The sequence below is a fragment of the Trachurus trachurus genome (genome assembly GCF_905171665.1).
Source record: "Trachurus trachurus genome assembly, chromosome: 20".
NCBI lineage: Eukaryota > Metazoa > Chordata > Actinopteri > Carangiformes > Carangidae > Trachurus > Trachurus trachurus.
Genome location: NC_139911.1, coordinates 4,713,581 through 4,729,844, shown reverse-complemented (window position 1 = coordinate 4,729,844; position 16,264 = coordinate 4,713,581). Strand labels below are relative to the sequence as shown.

The 16,264-nt window shown below is 43.7% G+C and overlaps 1 protein-coding gene across 1 annotated transcript in view; it reads right to left on the bottom strand.

The window, feature by feature from the left end:
- Positions 1-3,725: 3,725 nt before the first annotated feature.
- The window catches only part of LOC311003777 (outer dynein arm-docking complex subunit 2-like), a gene marked incomplete at both ends in the record, with an annotated part of 57,733 nt that continues 45,194 nt past the window's right edge, over positions 3,726-16,264 (bottom strand). The window contains 2 exons of the mRNA XM_083995631.1: positions 3,726-3,939; positions 4,084-4,117. Coding sequence (XP_083851757.1) covers positions 3,726-3,939; positions 4,084-4,117 — 248 coding nt within the window. The remainder of the gene's footprint in view (positions 3,940-4,083; positions 4,118-16,264) is intronic.

Sequence of the window (16,264 nt, the reverse complement as noted above, 5' to 3'; positions counted from 1 at the left end):
CAGGGCTATGGGCTGGCGTTGCTAACGGGAGTCTTCTACTGCAATTAAAGTACTTAGGGGCTATTTGTAGATCATACAACCCCACTTTTAAAAAAATGCTACTATCCCTTTAAGCATGAAATACTGAATTCATCATTATGCTGCATATGAACATTATCATTAAAATGTTCATATGTGTTTATAAACTCATACTTATGAGTATTCATGGGTTATAAATGAAGAATTCAGTATTTATTAATGCTTAACTAATGCTTAATAGTGTGTAGCCTACTTATTATAAAGTGTTACCAAAACAGGTATAGCTACAAGATAAGAGATTCCTATTGGTAACTTATGAGATTCATTCATTTTGATGCAATACTAGCTCCACTAGTGAATGTTTGACCTTTAGAGACAAAAATGTTCATGGCAAGTGAATATTTAAAACTATTAGATAACTCATTTGCCTTGGTTTGAGCCCAAGAGGCAAAAAACAACACACGAATGCCAATGTTTATATCTAGAGAATATTCAATACTCTTAGTTAACACATTTGCCATTTGCAAAGTGATTACATCATGCTTCTCTGAGCCCAAGTGGCAAAAAAATAAAGAAAAAATATCTGTTGATTTCAGTTAGATAAGTGAGCAAAGTGCAGCATTTGGAGGCAAAAAACATGTGCTAATGTCCACATGTAGTGAATAAAAAAAGATCGGTTTGCCAACTCCAGCTCTAGTGAACAGAGTAGCGCAAAAACACAACACATACATACTAATGTTCATAGCTAGTGAATGTTTAACACGTTAGATCTTCATAAAATGATTAAAGTGTCTTTAAAGTGGCAAAAAAAAAGCATGTGAAGATCAACATGAACAAAGATAAGATGCCTTTCATTTCATTCAGAGATTTATTCATTGCTTTGACCAAGTAACAACTGTTTTTATAAAAGAAACTTTACATGAGAGCAAATTGGACAATACAAGGAGATATGCATTTGGTCATTGGATTGAAAATCCAGTCTCTATCAAAAACGAACAACGAACAAAAGAAACAAACAAAAAAGGAATCTGAATTTATATAACTTAACAATAAAAAAAACAAACTATGGTCACCACTTTTCTTTGTCTTTTTACAAAGTCTGTAATAATAATTTATAGGCTTTACTACACACCATTGCTTTCCATTCGTCGGCGTGGGTGTGAAAGCAGGGTTTGAGCTGGAGAAATGTGTGTACAGCACCAAAAAGTCTCGGCTGTAGAAACCCCTTTGTTAGTTAGTACTCGACTCGTAGTGTCTGTGTCGGGGAGCGGCTGCAGGTATAAGGAACAACAACAAAGGCCGCTCTGTTGTCTCTCTCCTCCTCCTCCTCCTCCTCCTCTCGCTCCTCTCGTCTCTTCGCAGCGAGCGGGGTGTATAGTATGTATCGTGTGAGGTGTGAGGGTCGCGAGTGGTCCAGAGGTTCAGAGGTGCGATTAGAAACACAAGGAGCACTACCCCGCAGCTACCCCGCCTGGATCAGGTGTATAAAAAACACATGTGGGAGCCCACAACCCCCACTGCATAAGCAAACAACGCCTGGGGATTGGCTAGTGCGATTCATTTCATTATACCTCCATAGGCACGCTAACAGGAATAATAATAATAACACGGTTGTCCTTCATTTCTTTGCTTTTTTCTTTTTTTTTAACTTCTCATCACCTTCATGTAAAAAGCACTCAATGGAAGCTGTGAGTTTTCTGATTGAAAACCAAGAACTGTAAGTGCAGCGTTTTTTTTCCTTCTCTTTCTTCATCTTCTTCTTATAACAGTTTGCACATTCAAGACACATAAAAAGGTCAAAAAGTCACTTTGTGCAGCTTCACTCTCCCCGAAAAGTCCTTGACCAATAAGCACAGTCTGGGTTGTCTGAAAAAACAAACAAAAAACACACAAAAAAAACTGCACAATTCATGAAGGAGTGTACATTTTGACACACATTAACACAGTACCTTGAAGATATACATAAAATTAAAAAGTCGGCACAGAGAGCCAACTTCAGTTTCCCCCATAAGTCCACCAGTTTGTGAACTTGGCATCCCTCGCCGCAAACGTTTATACCATATGCACCGTACATAAAAAAAAAAAAAAAAAAAAGATTCTTTCCATTGGATGACAAAAGAAGCTCTTAATGCGGTATGGTTACGTAAAACCAAAAGTTACAAAGTTCTGAGCGAAAACAAAAAAAAAACCGTCGACCACACATATACACACTCACAATAACAAATACTTTGAATGAACACTTGCTCGGGCGACAAAGAGATAATACTGAAGTGTATTTTTGAAGACAAACAACACACACACACAGAAAAAAAAAAAAAAGCAGAGGGGGAGGAAGTAAACTTTTAAGTCTATCCTCTCCTCTGGCTTCTTGTAAACTGTAATTTGAATGTAATGCTAAACAGCTGAGAGGGCTGAGGATCAAAAGGCTGGGGGAGCTGGTGCTGCTGGCTTTCTTTCTTTCTTTTCTTTTCTTTTTTTTGTCAGAACAAAAAAAAAGTGAAAAAGGCAACACACACACACACAAGAAAAAAACAAAAAAAACACTGATACTGCAAAGCAAAAATATCCCTTTTAGGTCATGGCATTCTTCCATTAGAACAAATAGTGTAGTGAACCCTGGTGGATCTACGTAGGAGTCGCGTCGTCGCCGCTGCTGCTGCTGCTGCTGCTGCTGCTGCTGCTGCTGCGTGGGAGCATGTGACTTCATTCTGGGTCCAGCTGGGTTATTTGTGCACGTTTCAGCAAACTTAAAGAGCCGCGATAAGAAAGGAATCCTTCGCCTTCGCCTTTGCCGCCGCCGCTGGTAGAAGTGAAATCCAAGGCTGTGATGATGATGATGATGATGATGATGATGAGATGTGGAGGAAAGAAAACGTTGGCTTCGCTTATCGATCTGCCGCTCGCTCACTCGCTTGCTTGCTCACGTTAGTGCAACTTATCTCCGTATCCAACAGTTTCGCGTTGGGCTGCCAGAAACAAGAGGCCGACCGAGACAAAACAGTGTTCGGTTTACAGTCAAAATGAAGACTCCAGTCAAAACAAGAACAGAGAATTAATGCTGGGCATTTTCTGCAGGGTGTGTGTGTATGTGTGTGTCTCTCTCCTTCTCTGAGTGTGTGTGTGTGTGTTATTTGAGTTCATCAGTGCCTCAGATGGTGAGCTCATTCAGTTCTTAAGGCACAGGGCTGTTATGGTGCGTTTCCATTCACAAAAACAAATCACGAATCACGACTGTGACTCTAAACTTTGTAAAAAAAAAAAAAAAAAAAAATCTTCCTTCACAAATTCCAAAGAGGCAACAACTCAGTATCTCAGTTTGTGTAACTCTGCATTTTTTTTTGTCTTTGTTTTTGTCTAAATAACAAAAAAAGGCACTTTGGCAAAAATACACATTTCGTAGCGTAAAAAAAAAAAAAAAAAAAAAAATCAAACTCGTCCAAAAATAAGTTAACATTACAAAAGTGTCTTGTTTTTTTAAGGAAATACTGCAGTGGAACTATTATTGTCTGTCTGTCGCACTTTAACCCAGCAGAGAAACGGATGGTCAAGGCCTCTGTTGCACTTTTCTTTATCTTTTTTTTTTCCTCAAAGACACCAATAACAACCAAAAAAGAGTCCGGCGAGCTTGCTGAAACAGGAATGTTTGCTGGTTTGCATAGAGAGACGGGAGGTTGTGGAGGTGTTCTGTTCGGTGGTGACGTCAGGGGTTAATATTTCTGCATCAGCGGCACTTTAACAGTCTTGATCTCTGCTATATGGGACGACTTCTGGATGATGCAGCTGGTGGTGGTCCCCGAGACGCCGTCCTTCCCCTGCGCCAAGTTGGTCAAGGCCATGGCGGCGTTGATCTCCTTCCAGTACGTCTCGTCTTTGCCCTTCACCTTCTCCTTCTGCGCAGCTGCTACGAGGCCGCTGCCGCCGCTGTTGTTGATCGGCAAAACATGCAGGGGGAAGAAGAAAACACAGCATGGAGGAGGGAGAGAGAGAAGGAAGTCATTAGAGGTCAAGTTGTAACGAAGGCAACAAGAAAAAAAAAGAAAGAGTTTGATCTGAACGTCCACTCACCTGTCACATTTACTTGATCCATGGTCTGTGGTTTCTGAAAACACAAGAAAAAGAAGGAAAAAAAAGGTTAATTTCACAGAGTTCTTCAGGGTCAATGAGGATTTATTGAAATCTCGAGGTGTGTGTGTGTGTGTATATGTGTACGTGTGTATGTGTGTGTACTCCACGTCCTCTCTGCAAACATGTGTTGCTCTGTTTTCTCTCTTTGCTCAGATGCTGGACAAAAGAGGACGTTTTGCAAGAAGCCGTCAAGAAACAAGGTGACTAATAGGATCAAGTTGAAAGATGTTTCTTATGACTCATAAACTCCATTCTCTAATATTTTGTTCAAAAACAAATGGGCCCCGGCCAACGTAATTGAGTTGTCTGAGGAAATCAGATTGAAAATGACTGAGCGTATAAAAGACTTGAGTGGGAATGAAAAGGCAGCAAAGTGAGTCAGTGAGAGAAAGATGGATGGCTGCTCGCTTTTTTTTCTCTCCTTCTCCTTCTCCTTCTCCCTCTCTCTCTCTCTCTTCAAATGGGAGCAATCTTTATCTCATATGTGAAACATTAGCAGGGAATAGCAAAGTCATTAAACAATGAAACCAAACTTTTACTTCGGGGCAGACGAGGGTGTTTACTTCAGAGAAAGACCATGCGCTCGCTCGTTCGTTTGGGTGTTTGTGCTGAACCTGTCCGCTCTGTCCGCCGCTCAAACACAATGACACAATCGGCCTCGGCGTTTCTCATGAGGTGTTAAAAGAGACCAGAGAGTAGTCTGGATTTACAGATGCTTTTTTTTAAAAGTTACGCAAACACACTAAGAGCTAAGAGCCCGGGATCTTTGCAGACGGTCTTGACCAGGTAGAGCCGACTCACCGACTTTCATCTCCTCCTGGGTCAAGGAAGGAAGGAAGGAAGGAAGGAAGGAAGGAAGGAAGGAAGGACAAAGGGAAAGTTGGGAGGGAACAGATTGGGTTAATTTGGTCAAAAAGGAAGGAAGAAGTAAGGACAAAGGGAGAAAGGAAGGAAGGAAGGGAAAACGGAAGGAAAGAAAGAGAGAGGGAGGGAGCAGATTCGTTCAAGGAAGGAAGATGAAGGAAGGAAGAAGGGATAGAAGGGAGGGAATAGATCAGGTCAATTGGATCAAAAGAGGAAGAAAGTAAGGACAAAGGGAGGGAAGGAAGGAAAGAAGGAAGGGAATAAGTATTGTGGAAAGATTGAAGGGAAAAGGGAAGGAAAGAAAGATGGAGGGAGGAAACAGATCAGGTCGATTGGATCAAAAGAGGAAGAAGGTAAGGACGAAGGGGAGAAAGGAAGGGAGGAAGGAAGGGAAAAGGGATTGTGGAAAGAAGGAAGGGAAAAAGGAAGGAAAGAAAGACGGAGGGAAGGAACAGATTCGCTCAAGGAAGGAAGAAAGAAGGAAGGAAGAAGTGAAAGAAGGGAGAGAATAGATCAGGTCAATTGGATCAAAAGAGGAAGACAGGAAGGACAAAGAGAAGGAAAGAAAGAAGGAAGGAAGGAATGAAGGGAGGGAAAAAGGAAGGAAAGAAAGACAGAGGGAGGGAACAGATCAGGTCAATTGGATCAAAAGAGGAAGGATAAAGGACAAAGGGGAGAAAGGAAGGAATGAAGGAAGGGAATAAGGATTGTGGAAAGAAGGAAGGGAGAAAGGAAGGATGGAGGAAGGGAACAGATTGACCCATAAGGACGACAGGAGGGTTAAAATCTCCATTTAGCGCAAAGGTAGCGAAGAGTTCGTCCTTTGCTCGACAGCGTCTAAACCAACGCCTTCCTGAACTAACGAGAAATCTTAATTTTGCGCCGTAGTTTCATTCCCATGATCGTTCTGAGGGACACGAGGAGGTTGCGCGAGGACACCGAGCTCGCGTTGTCACACAGACGGGCCGCAGAGACGGAAGAAGCCAAGAGCTCCAAACTCCTCTGGCGTCTGGGAGAAGAAAAAAAAAAAAAAAACGAACACAAGAGTTTTACCGTTCTGCTTTGTCACCTCTAACCTCGCCAAAATCCCTCTGTCGGCTTTCCAAAGATCTGGATTCAGTGTCCAGGATTTTTTTTTTTTTTTGCAAGCTGCCATAAGTGCCTAATTATTCCCAATGCCTTCCTCTGTTCCTCCCTTGTTTTCTAAAAAATGTTCCCATGTAGCGTGACCCTCTCTCTCTCTCTCTCTCTCTCAGTCGACGGTACCGGGACTGCGAAGGCCCCGGGGCTAATGTGGGTCTGATTATGAAATTTCCTGTAGTTTTCCCCGTTTGTTCTGTAATAGGTGTATTCCTGGGAGAGAGATAGACTTCACTCCCCTCAGTTTTCCTCTCGGCTGATGATCGTTCCTCGACAGGAGGAGAGAGAAAGAGAGAATGAGGGAGAGGAATGTGCGCGCACGTGTGTGAGGGAGATGAGGACACGATAACCCACAAGTACAAAACCACAGACTGAGATTTTAGGTTTTAGTGCGTCAAAGCGTTCCAGCTAAATCCTCGCATTCTCCCCCTGTCACAACTCCACCGGGCCGCCGCTATCTCTCCCTCTCTCCCTCTCTCCCTCCCTCCCTCAATCCGCCTTTATCTTGCTTTATCAGCGGGGCCCTTCCTCTCCTTCATTGATATCCCTCCACTCCTTCACCTCTCGCCGCTGTGATTCCCTCTAATGCGCTCTGATCCAGGTACTCGACACTGACCATTCCCATGCAGCGCAGCCAAAACAAATGCAATATTTCCCCTCTGTGTTTTTAATAAAAAGTGACTGTGTTATGTTCAGAGTGCTGACTTTTCAAAGCCCCTCCTGATGTTATCCGTCTCTTTTCATGTGCTTATGTCTGTCAGGTATATATAATAGACACACTGAAGGCATCGTCCTCCTCGTCTCCGTCCGCTCTCTCCTCTGATTGTTGCCAGCGCTGCACGACGACGACGGATTTGGTCCTGATTAAAAAATGTGCAGCGTTCTCCATAATCACTGCAGTGCCGTGTAATTACGGGACAATTACACTGTTTTCATCTGTTGTTTATGTTCCCTCAAGACGTATTAGCTCAGTGTTTACGGCTGCGGTGCCCAGTGTGTAGATCTGTTTGGTGACAGCAGCGAAGAGGTCGAACGCGGCGGCGACATCAAAGACCGACAACAGGCGGGAGAAAGAAAGAAAGAGAGTGTCTCGATTTGTGTGTCTGTCCATCCACAGCTTTAAGTGTTTCCAGTGTCGGTGTGTGTGTGTGCGCTCGCCACTGTCCAGATGTTGCATTCGGCGCAGACAAAACAGTGTTTTTGGATGCAGACTTGACCCGAGCCGTCCTCACTCCACCTCCACCAGCCGGTGCCCATGGGGACCCCGGACCCCAGGATTTTGGGAATGCACCACTGCATACAAAAACTCTTATTTCCAAAGCCCTGTGCCTAAAACATCTAAAACTCAGATTTTTTAAAACAAGAGTGGTGCCAAAGACTCAATAAATCACCAATAAATCACTGAGGAGCTTTTATTATTTTCTCTGTCTTTTTTCCCCCCGGTTTTTTCTTTGCTATTTTTTTTTTATTTTTTTTTACGTCTTTACTTTTTGCTACCGAACACTCAGTCCACTCCGCTGTTGCCTTTGGGCTTCGCCGACAGTGGGGTTTCACGGACCGCCAAAGGGGAAAGCTAAGAAGTCTGATGGTTTCTGGCGTCGTGCTGGAGGTCCAAAAATACTAGCTCACTTAGCATCACCGCGGGGTAATGGAGGGAGAGCAAAGAGAGGGCAAAAAAAAAAAAAAAACACCCTGACAAGCTTTAACAAAACTTGGTGAAAATGAGGGAAAACAAGCAGGGGCTGACAAATTACAGAGGGAATGAGGTTACACCTGTTAAGACGACTGCGGAGGAGAGCGGTCGACTATCATCATTACCATCTGGTGCTGTTGTTAGCAACATGCAACAATAAACAAGGCAGGCTCTGTTGCACAAACCGAGGGCTGGGCTGAATTAGGCAGACAAATAAACACACACACACATACAGAAACACACACACACACACGTTTTATACAAGTTTTACATTTCAGGCTTTTAGATGGTGGTCGAATCCACAGAGTCGGAGAGTAAGTGTCAGTTCTGAGGTCATGAATTAGTCGACAGCGGCTTAACGACGTTCCCACGACCATAAAGGGAAACAGAGGAAAGTGTTGGTCAGACGGCGGCGCAGGTAGGAGGAGGAGGAGGGACGGCTGGGAAGAGGAACCGTCTGAACTTCTTCTTTTTTCTTTCTTTTTAAAGTAAAGTTCATGGTTGTGTTTGTGCATTAGATATAAAAGGAGTCTATTAGCTTAGCTTAGCATAAACACTGGAAGCAGAGGGAAACAGCTAGCCTGGCTCTGTCTTCGAGCAACACCTCTACAACCTCTGGGTGAAGTTTTCATGGAGTTGTGTCGTAAAACTTTTCACACGTTCAAGCTTTAGAGGTTCGTTTAGCAGATTGTTGAATTTGCTATGCTAAGCTAAGATTGATTGATTGATGTTTTCAATCTTTACTCTTTCCAAACTAAGAAAGGCAATGAGAATATTTCCTGAAATGTCAAATCATTCCTTTACGAATGTTGGTGTGAAAATCCTGAGAGCATCTTGTGTCTTCCTGTCATGTGACCGATGTTTCATACTTAGATTAAAGGTTTATAATTTGTCACTTAATTAATAATAAAACAGTTACTAACACCTGATAGATCAGATCTAGTGAGTCCGGTCATTGTTAGTTCAGTTACTATAAAGTTCACAGATGTTACGTCACCATTGGATCTGTGCTCACTGGTACATGTGTAAATAATATGTAAGAAAACACATTTTCAGCTCAGCTCAGATCAACAAAACTTTGTTAATTGAAGTTGTTATGATGCCGTTGAAGAAATCCACTTGGTCTGAGGGTGGAAAAGGCAATAAACAGCTAAAAAAAAGACAAAATTCATTGACAAACACCAGTCTGAGAGTTTTTGAGAGAATTATGTGGCAATAAAAGAAAAAAAAACAGTTCTAAGAAATCTCAAAAGTATTGATTGGCTTATTTATCTATTAGATAAGAATTGATAGAGTCATTAGTTTTATGTTTAGTTAATCAAAATGTCTCTAAAAGTTGCTGCTGGGCAGAAGATCAGACAGAGTTTAGTTTGACGGGAATGAGACGATTATCCAACCACTGGAGAAAAACTCACACACACACACACACACACACACACAGACTAAAACCGAGGAAATGATCTAAGCTGATTTCCCTTTAAGCACCTGATGAGAACCAGAGTGGTGTTGCAGCCTCGACAATCTGCTCGCCGCTGACCTGTGCAACCGCAGCTCAGGTCGAGATGAGAGCGGATCAGAGTCGTTCCGCCGCCGCCGAGGGGATGAGTCAGGACTTTAACTGTCAACACAGGTGAGTCATAACGCTGAGGTGCACGATCCTGCAGCCAAATACTAACTGCACCTCCAGCAGCGCCCTGCAGCCGCCTGCGTTGTGACAACTCGGGGTCAGTGACTGTTCAGACATGTGACGGCGTCTCAGAGCCAAGACCTTTTTGGTTTCTGTACAAAACAGGAAATGACCAACGCTTCAGGCCATTCACACTGACGTCTACTGATGCTATCTTCGCTCTGACACCGACCCAAGCCACAGCAATGAGCGCGAGGTGCGACAAAAGGCTCCCCAGACCTATCGTTAATACACTTCCTAAATGATCTGTGCTTTTTATAATGTCAGGAAGGGTCTGTAAATGAAGTTAGAGATGCCTTGGCACTCTGCTGCCTCCTCCTCTGCCAACGGCTGCTTCTATATTACCCCTCCCCTCCCCTCCCATCCATTCCTCTCTCCCTCTCTCTCCCTCTCTCTCTCCTTCTCTGTGTCTCTACGGGTGGTGAAAAGTCTTAGTCTGAGACTCCAAAGAACCAAACTGTCAATTCCACTCACTTCGCCAAAGACATCATACACGGCGTGAATTTAATGCCTTCTCCGTTTGCCTTGACAACGCTTTCATCACTTTAAAAAAAAACAACACTGAATAATTAGCTCTTATGCTGCTAAAGAGAACACATGCACAGCAGCGACACGGCCAGACAGATACTGAGCCTCTGCCCAGAGAAATGACTCTTCCCATCCGCCGCTGCTGCTTTTCTTTTTCTGTGTGACTTTTTTTTTTTTTTTTCAGTTTTTTCTTCTTTTTTTTTTCCGTGTCTGCCCGGCAGATGACACACTGGTGTGGCTGCGGTCGGGGCAGATAACCAAGAGCCAGCGATGAGGATTGCCTTGTGTCGTCTTGCTAGATGGAGAAATAATAACAGTGTTTCAGATGTTTAAACGCTGCCAGGTTGTCATTGTGTTTACGAGTGCCAGTAAACAGAGTGTAATCAGGGCCCCAGTAAATCAGCCAAAATGAGATGAGCGTCTCGACAGGGAAGTAAATACGTTGTCATGGCAAGTGTGTCTTCTCTATATATACATATATGTGTGTGTGTGTCATGCAAAAACAACAACGAGAACACAAAAAGACATAAAAAATGAGGAGGAAGAGACAACCGAGGCTCGTGATGAGCGGAGATCAGGGGGTTGAGGATCTGGCGTGACAACAGATGATCGCATGAAAACGAAGATTGAGAAGGAGACGGGGCGATAACATCTGAGGATCAGGCGGCTCATAACTTCAAACGCTGACTTCATGACAGCGGGGACACGTCGCTCGCTGATGATGAACAGATGAGCCCGTTATCACAACAGGTACCAGGGTTAGACATAACAGGCCACACCCATCTCATCTCATCACAGCAGCAGCAGCAGCAGCATCTTCCACAGGGGAGGAAGGGGAGGGGGGAGTGAATGGCTGTTGTTAGTAGCGGTGCACGGGAAAAAAAGAGGAAAAAAACCACGAGTAAACATTATTTGGATTTTTAAGTGTTTTCATGTGCCCAAAAATATCCTTTTTTTCGGGAGCTGGAGGCCAAATGATATGTTTGCGCTGCGCTGCACTGCATCATTATGTTGCAATTCTTCTCAGTGGTGGGTTGTTGAATTGCCCTCTCACACTCCTGGGGGATTTTCTGAGTGTGTGTGTGTTCCGTGTGTGTCCTCGCTGGGTCACACCTCTGCTCTCTCATTAAACCTCACCCATCTCTCTCTCTCTCTCTCTCTCTCCCTCTCTTTCTCTTTCTCTCCGTCCCGTGGGAACACAATGGAGGCCTATTGTTCTAGACACGGCTCTGTCTTTTTTTAAATGGAAACAATTTGTGTTTTATACAGACCAGGGCAGCGCGGCTCGGTTTCCCCCGACTAGGCAGGCAGCTGTGCTTTCTGAATCTGATGACCCGATTGTGTGTGTGTATGTGTGCGTGTGCTTTGTGTGTGCATGTGTGTGTGCATGTGTGTGTGTGTGTATCCTAAAAAGCTTTTGGCATGCTGATGATTTAAAAACGATCAGGTTGAGAGGGCTCAGTCATTATTCTGCACTTCTATGTTAGGGAGCTGTGTATAAACAAGTGTCTGCGTCCATGTTTGTGCGTTAACACTTCTCCGCAGGATGACGGCTCCATCATCATCTCCATCATCATCTCCATCATCATCATCATCATCATCATCATCATCATCATCATCATCATCCTCCTCCTGCTGCTGCTTCTCCGCTCGCCTCACACCCAGCCTCTGTTTAGTGGTCGGAAGCCAATATCTCATCTTCCACTGACAGAGGTTCACCATCAGGGTTTTTTTTTTCTTCTTTTTCACCCTCTCTCTTTCTCTCTCTGTGTCTTTTTTATCCACCTTTCCATCTGCATGAAGCTTGCACCACAGCTCGATGCCAGGATTATACTCCTCCTCTGCCAACTCCCGCTCGTTCCCACCGTTCGGAGCGAGCGGCCACACCCATGGAGGACGACTTCCCAGCTCCATCACTCGGAGACTGCACAGAGCCTCTATGTGTCGTATCATCTGTGTCGCCGCCGTTATCCGACACTGAAACATTACTGCAAGAATAACTTTTTTTTAAAAATCTCCCAACGCTCCAAGCTGCACAGAAACGGTCCCTTTGTTTATAACCATCCGTCCAGAAACAAAGAGGGAAACAATTAAACCTGTCAGTTTCTGTAGCTGCAGGTAACGTTGCATGTGCATGAGCTGTGTGCACGTGCAGATCACTGAGATAATTTGTTTTGAACGATGTTTGTACTAAAACCTCAACGGACCATCTTCTCTTTATACATGAAGAATAATATAATCCTCAGTCAACATCTGTGCATCACTTCACCTCAACTTTTCAACTCTCTCCTGTGAACATAAATCGAAACACAAGGGAAGTGACTGGAGTTTCATTTGTGCCCTTCAGCAGTGAAATATTAGACTGTAATTGTCCTTTTTTTATTCATTTCAATGCATTTTTAATGACGTTTCACCACATTAAAGAGGCAATATTGATGTAAATGACATTATATTTATGAAAATAAAAGAAATGGTTTTGAAATTGTTATTAAAAATCTTATTAAGAGCTAAATGTGGGACCCTGTTGTTGTTTGAACTAAGACACAAAAACAAACTCCATTCTTAATCACTGCTTATTATAACTTCAATATTTATCTGTGGATTGCACAGTAAAAGCCTGATGACGTCTTTTTTTTTCCATAGTCACTGCGAAGGAGCCAATATAATGTCAGTTCATGTTGCATTATTGCTGCTATTTTATAAATATCACATTTTTTACATAACAGTTGGTTTTGTCAGTTTTCAAAATAAAGGTCTGGAAAGTTTGGGAGCCACTGGTCTGCAGCTGGTAGTGATGTCTCTGGATTAGGACAGTGAATTTGGAGAGACGACTATTTCTCTCTCTCTCTCTCTTCTCTCTCTCTGCTGTTGAAGCTTTTCAAAGGAAATTTTTCAATACTCCGAGGAGCAGAAATAAAATCCTCATCATCTCCATCGCTCTGGCAAGGAGGCAGAAGAAAAGAAAACGATCTCCACGGCCAGACGACACCATGAGTAAGTGCAAAAAAAGCTATATTTTTTTGTAATTTGGGTGAACTTTGCCTTCACGGTGGTTTAATTGTTTGTCCCACTCGATCTCCCCGAGTCCAAGTCCGACGTCTGAAACAGCCACTTAGCGTGAGGCCAGACCAGCTGCCCTCGAGCTGGCAGGCCTTCCTATCTTTATGAGAAGAAATTCAAGAAGTTACGCACACTTATGCACACACTCATTTCTTCCAACCACACTCTCTGTGTCTCTTAGTCACTGCCACCATGTTGTCTTTCTTCTCCCAACAGGCCACTGCTGGAGAAACTCAACTCTAGACCTGGATGGAGCAAGTGCCTCCCCTCTCCTCCTCCCCTCTCCTCCTCCTCCTCTCTGCATCCCCTCCACACTGATTCCTGAAGCTCAACCTGAATCCAGTGAGTCTTGGCAGAAGCCGCCGACTTGGAACAACATCCCCAACATCCTCCTCTCCTCTGTCTTCCCTCTCTCCTTTCCTATGAATCGGTGGAAAGACCAGATTGCAGCCAGTTAATCCACATCTCTGGATTCCAGAGAAGTGGAGTCCTCATAGCCTCAGCCTTCAGCGCCTTGGAGCGGTTCATGGTCGCAGAGCGGCCCCCGTGTTGAGCATTATCTACGGTAAATTACCCCACGTGTCATCAGTCAGCAAACGTGACATCAGAGCCTTAAATCAGCCACGATGCTGCTCCATAAATCATCGCAGTTGAGGAGGAAACAAAAGAGGCAATAGCGTTAAAGCAAATCCACTCTATCTTGTTAGTCAAAATATAAAAACAGCCAAGATAGAAAATCTCTATTTTATCATGAACAACCCTCACGTCTTTCTATCTTTATACCTCCAGAAGAGAAATCCAAACATTCTTCTTCTTTTCCACATTAAGACAACTTTTCTTCCATTCACCTGGACGACTCCACGGCTCCTTAAGTGCCACTAAACTCTCCAGGATTCAATAACTGTCTGGCGCCCGCTGCAACCTAATTTGAAAGGCCCTTAGGATCTCAGCTGCTGCTGTCAGACGCTGCTGTTTTCATTGAACACATTTCTGAGAAACTATGTGTTACACTGCACCTGACTCAGACATAAGCTGCTTTACTGCTGCGCTGTATGTCCAAAAAAGACCCTGGCTTCCTTATGTGTTGATGAAAAACGCCATAAACACTAATAGCAGCAGACAAAAAAGTAAATAATTAGACCGTTTCGTTTCGTCAGGGTTGAGCACATAAATCGTGAGCGCAGCCTCGCCAGACACTCTTATGCTCTCTGCAGGATGAACGGTAATGACGTTGGTGATCCCTTCACTTTGTTCAGCGCGTTGGGTTTAAACCCAAATACCTGCAAAACTAATGATCTTCCCATCGGCCTCGACTGGCCTTTGCATTTCTTATTAAATGTGTGAGCACCACTAGCCATGTTTATACTGCAGGATGTTGCTGAAACAGAGCTGCTAGCCCGGCTGCTCTTGTTAAAACTGCAGTGGGAGTTAACGTGCGGCTCGGAAACAATGGAGTCTGCACGGAAAAACAATAAAGTTGGCTTCTGAAATTATTTTTAGTCACGAGCTAGAAGTAGATTTAAAATATAACAATAAATGTTTGATGAACTGTCAGCGAGTTTTATCCAAGTGTTCTCAGCTTATTTTTACATCAAACGCCACAATTAAAGTGAGATTTGAGGCTTTGACTCAGATGTTTGAACGAGGTTCGGGTGGATTTCCATGAATGAACGAGTTAATTTATTCAATCTAATGAGCCTCTAACGTCATAATGCAATGCAACAGTTGAAAATCTTCAGCTTTAGCATGCTAACATCCAAGTGTTAGAATTTAGCCAAGATGGCTGCAGATCCAACTCTGCTGTCTTAATTTAATAGATGCGCTTTTTTTTTTTTTTTTTTTGAAGGAGGTGCATTATAAAAATCAAATGATTGGAAACTCGCTGGTGGCAGCTGACTTGCTTTCAGCTATCTGTACTTTTCCACATCAATAAGAGCCTTTGGCAGGAGCGCTGCATTCACCATCAGGCTACTGTGCTCAGCTGTAACCAGAGTCCATAAAGGAGCGAACCTGAGAAAACGTAGCCCTGTCAAGCTCGCGTAAAACGTCTGACCGAGATCTCTTAGTCTCCGTCCGCAGAAACGTTGGGAGTTATTTGGCGTATAATGATCTATATGATATCAGACGGGGCGAAATCTGGTACTGAGCAAGAAGAAAAACATTCAGCCAGATTCCTGCCATTTAATATCCCATTAAAGGGTAATTTGGCATGAAACCCCTGGCATGTGTGATGGAATTCTCCTGCTCCTTGTGTTCAATGAAATTCCCCACAGGCTTTGGCCTGTAGGTGTGTGTGCATGTGGCTGTTTGTACTGGATGTGTGTGTGTGCTTGTATGAAGCCTGTGAATGGTACATGAGTGTGTATGTGTGTGTATGTGTGAGTGTGTGTGTGTGTGTGTCCTTTCAAGCCGGCAGAAGTTTAGTTTTCCACTGGGGTAAATCTACACTCTCCATCTCCTGCCACGTCTGACTGCCCTCTGTAGTCACAGATAACACTGTGGGCTCAGGCCGCGCTGCACAACGGCCAACTGGCCCATTAATGGACTTTTGGCCAATCGCATCATGGTTGCCAGGCACGCCACTGGCAGCTTTGACCAATCACGACTGTTGCTTCACGGGCAGGAATTCGGCAAAAGGAACGAGCCAAGAGACATCGTTTGTGCTCTTTCTGTCGAGTTCAAATTCTTTTCCTCCTTTTCTGCCTGAAAATGTCAGACGTTTGTCACTGTCAGGGAAAAACTAGGGGGAACGTTCAGAGAGCTTAAGTCTGATTTATTCTGTCTGTTTTTCTCTGTGTACCTGATATAAGTACAGATTTATGTGAAATCTACTACTCTGGGAAACATTTTTCTCATATTATAAAAACACAATAAAACTATTTGTGCAGAGGAATGTGTTCACTACGAAAGTATCTGGACTGTGCAAGCCGAGGAAATGATGCAAACCCGAAGCTTAAAGCCATCCCTCTCTCCGTCTCCCTCTTTCATTCTGCTCCGTCTGCGTCGGGCGGCGGCAAGATCAGGTGTGGAATTAAAATTTCATTTTCTCGACTTTTCTTTGTTGCGTTTCTTTTTCGAGCGGGCGATCGGAGCGCAGGGCCCCAGCAGGTGTTCGATCCCATGAGTCAACACGGCTTCAGAGAAGTTTC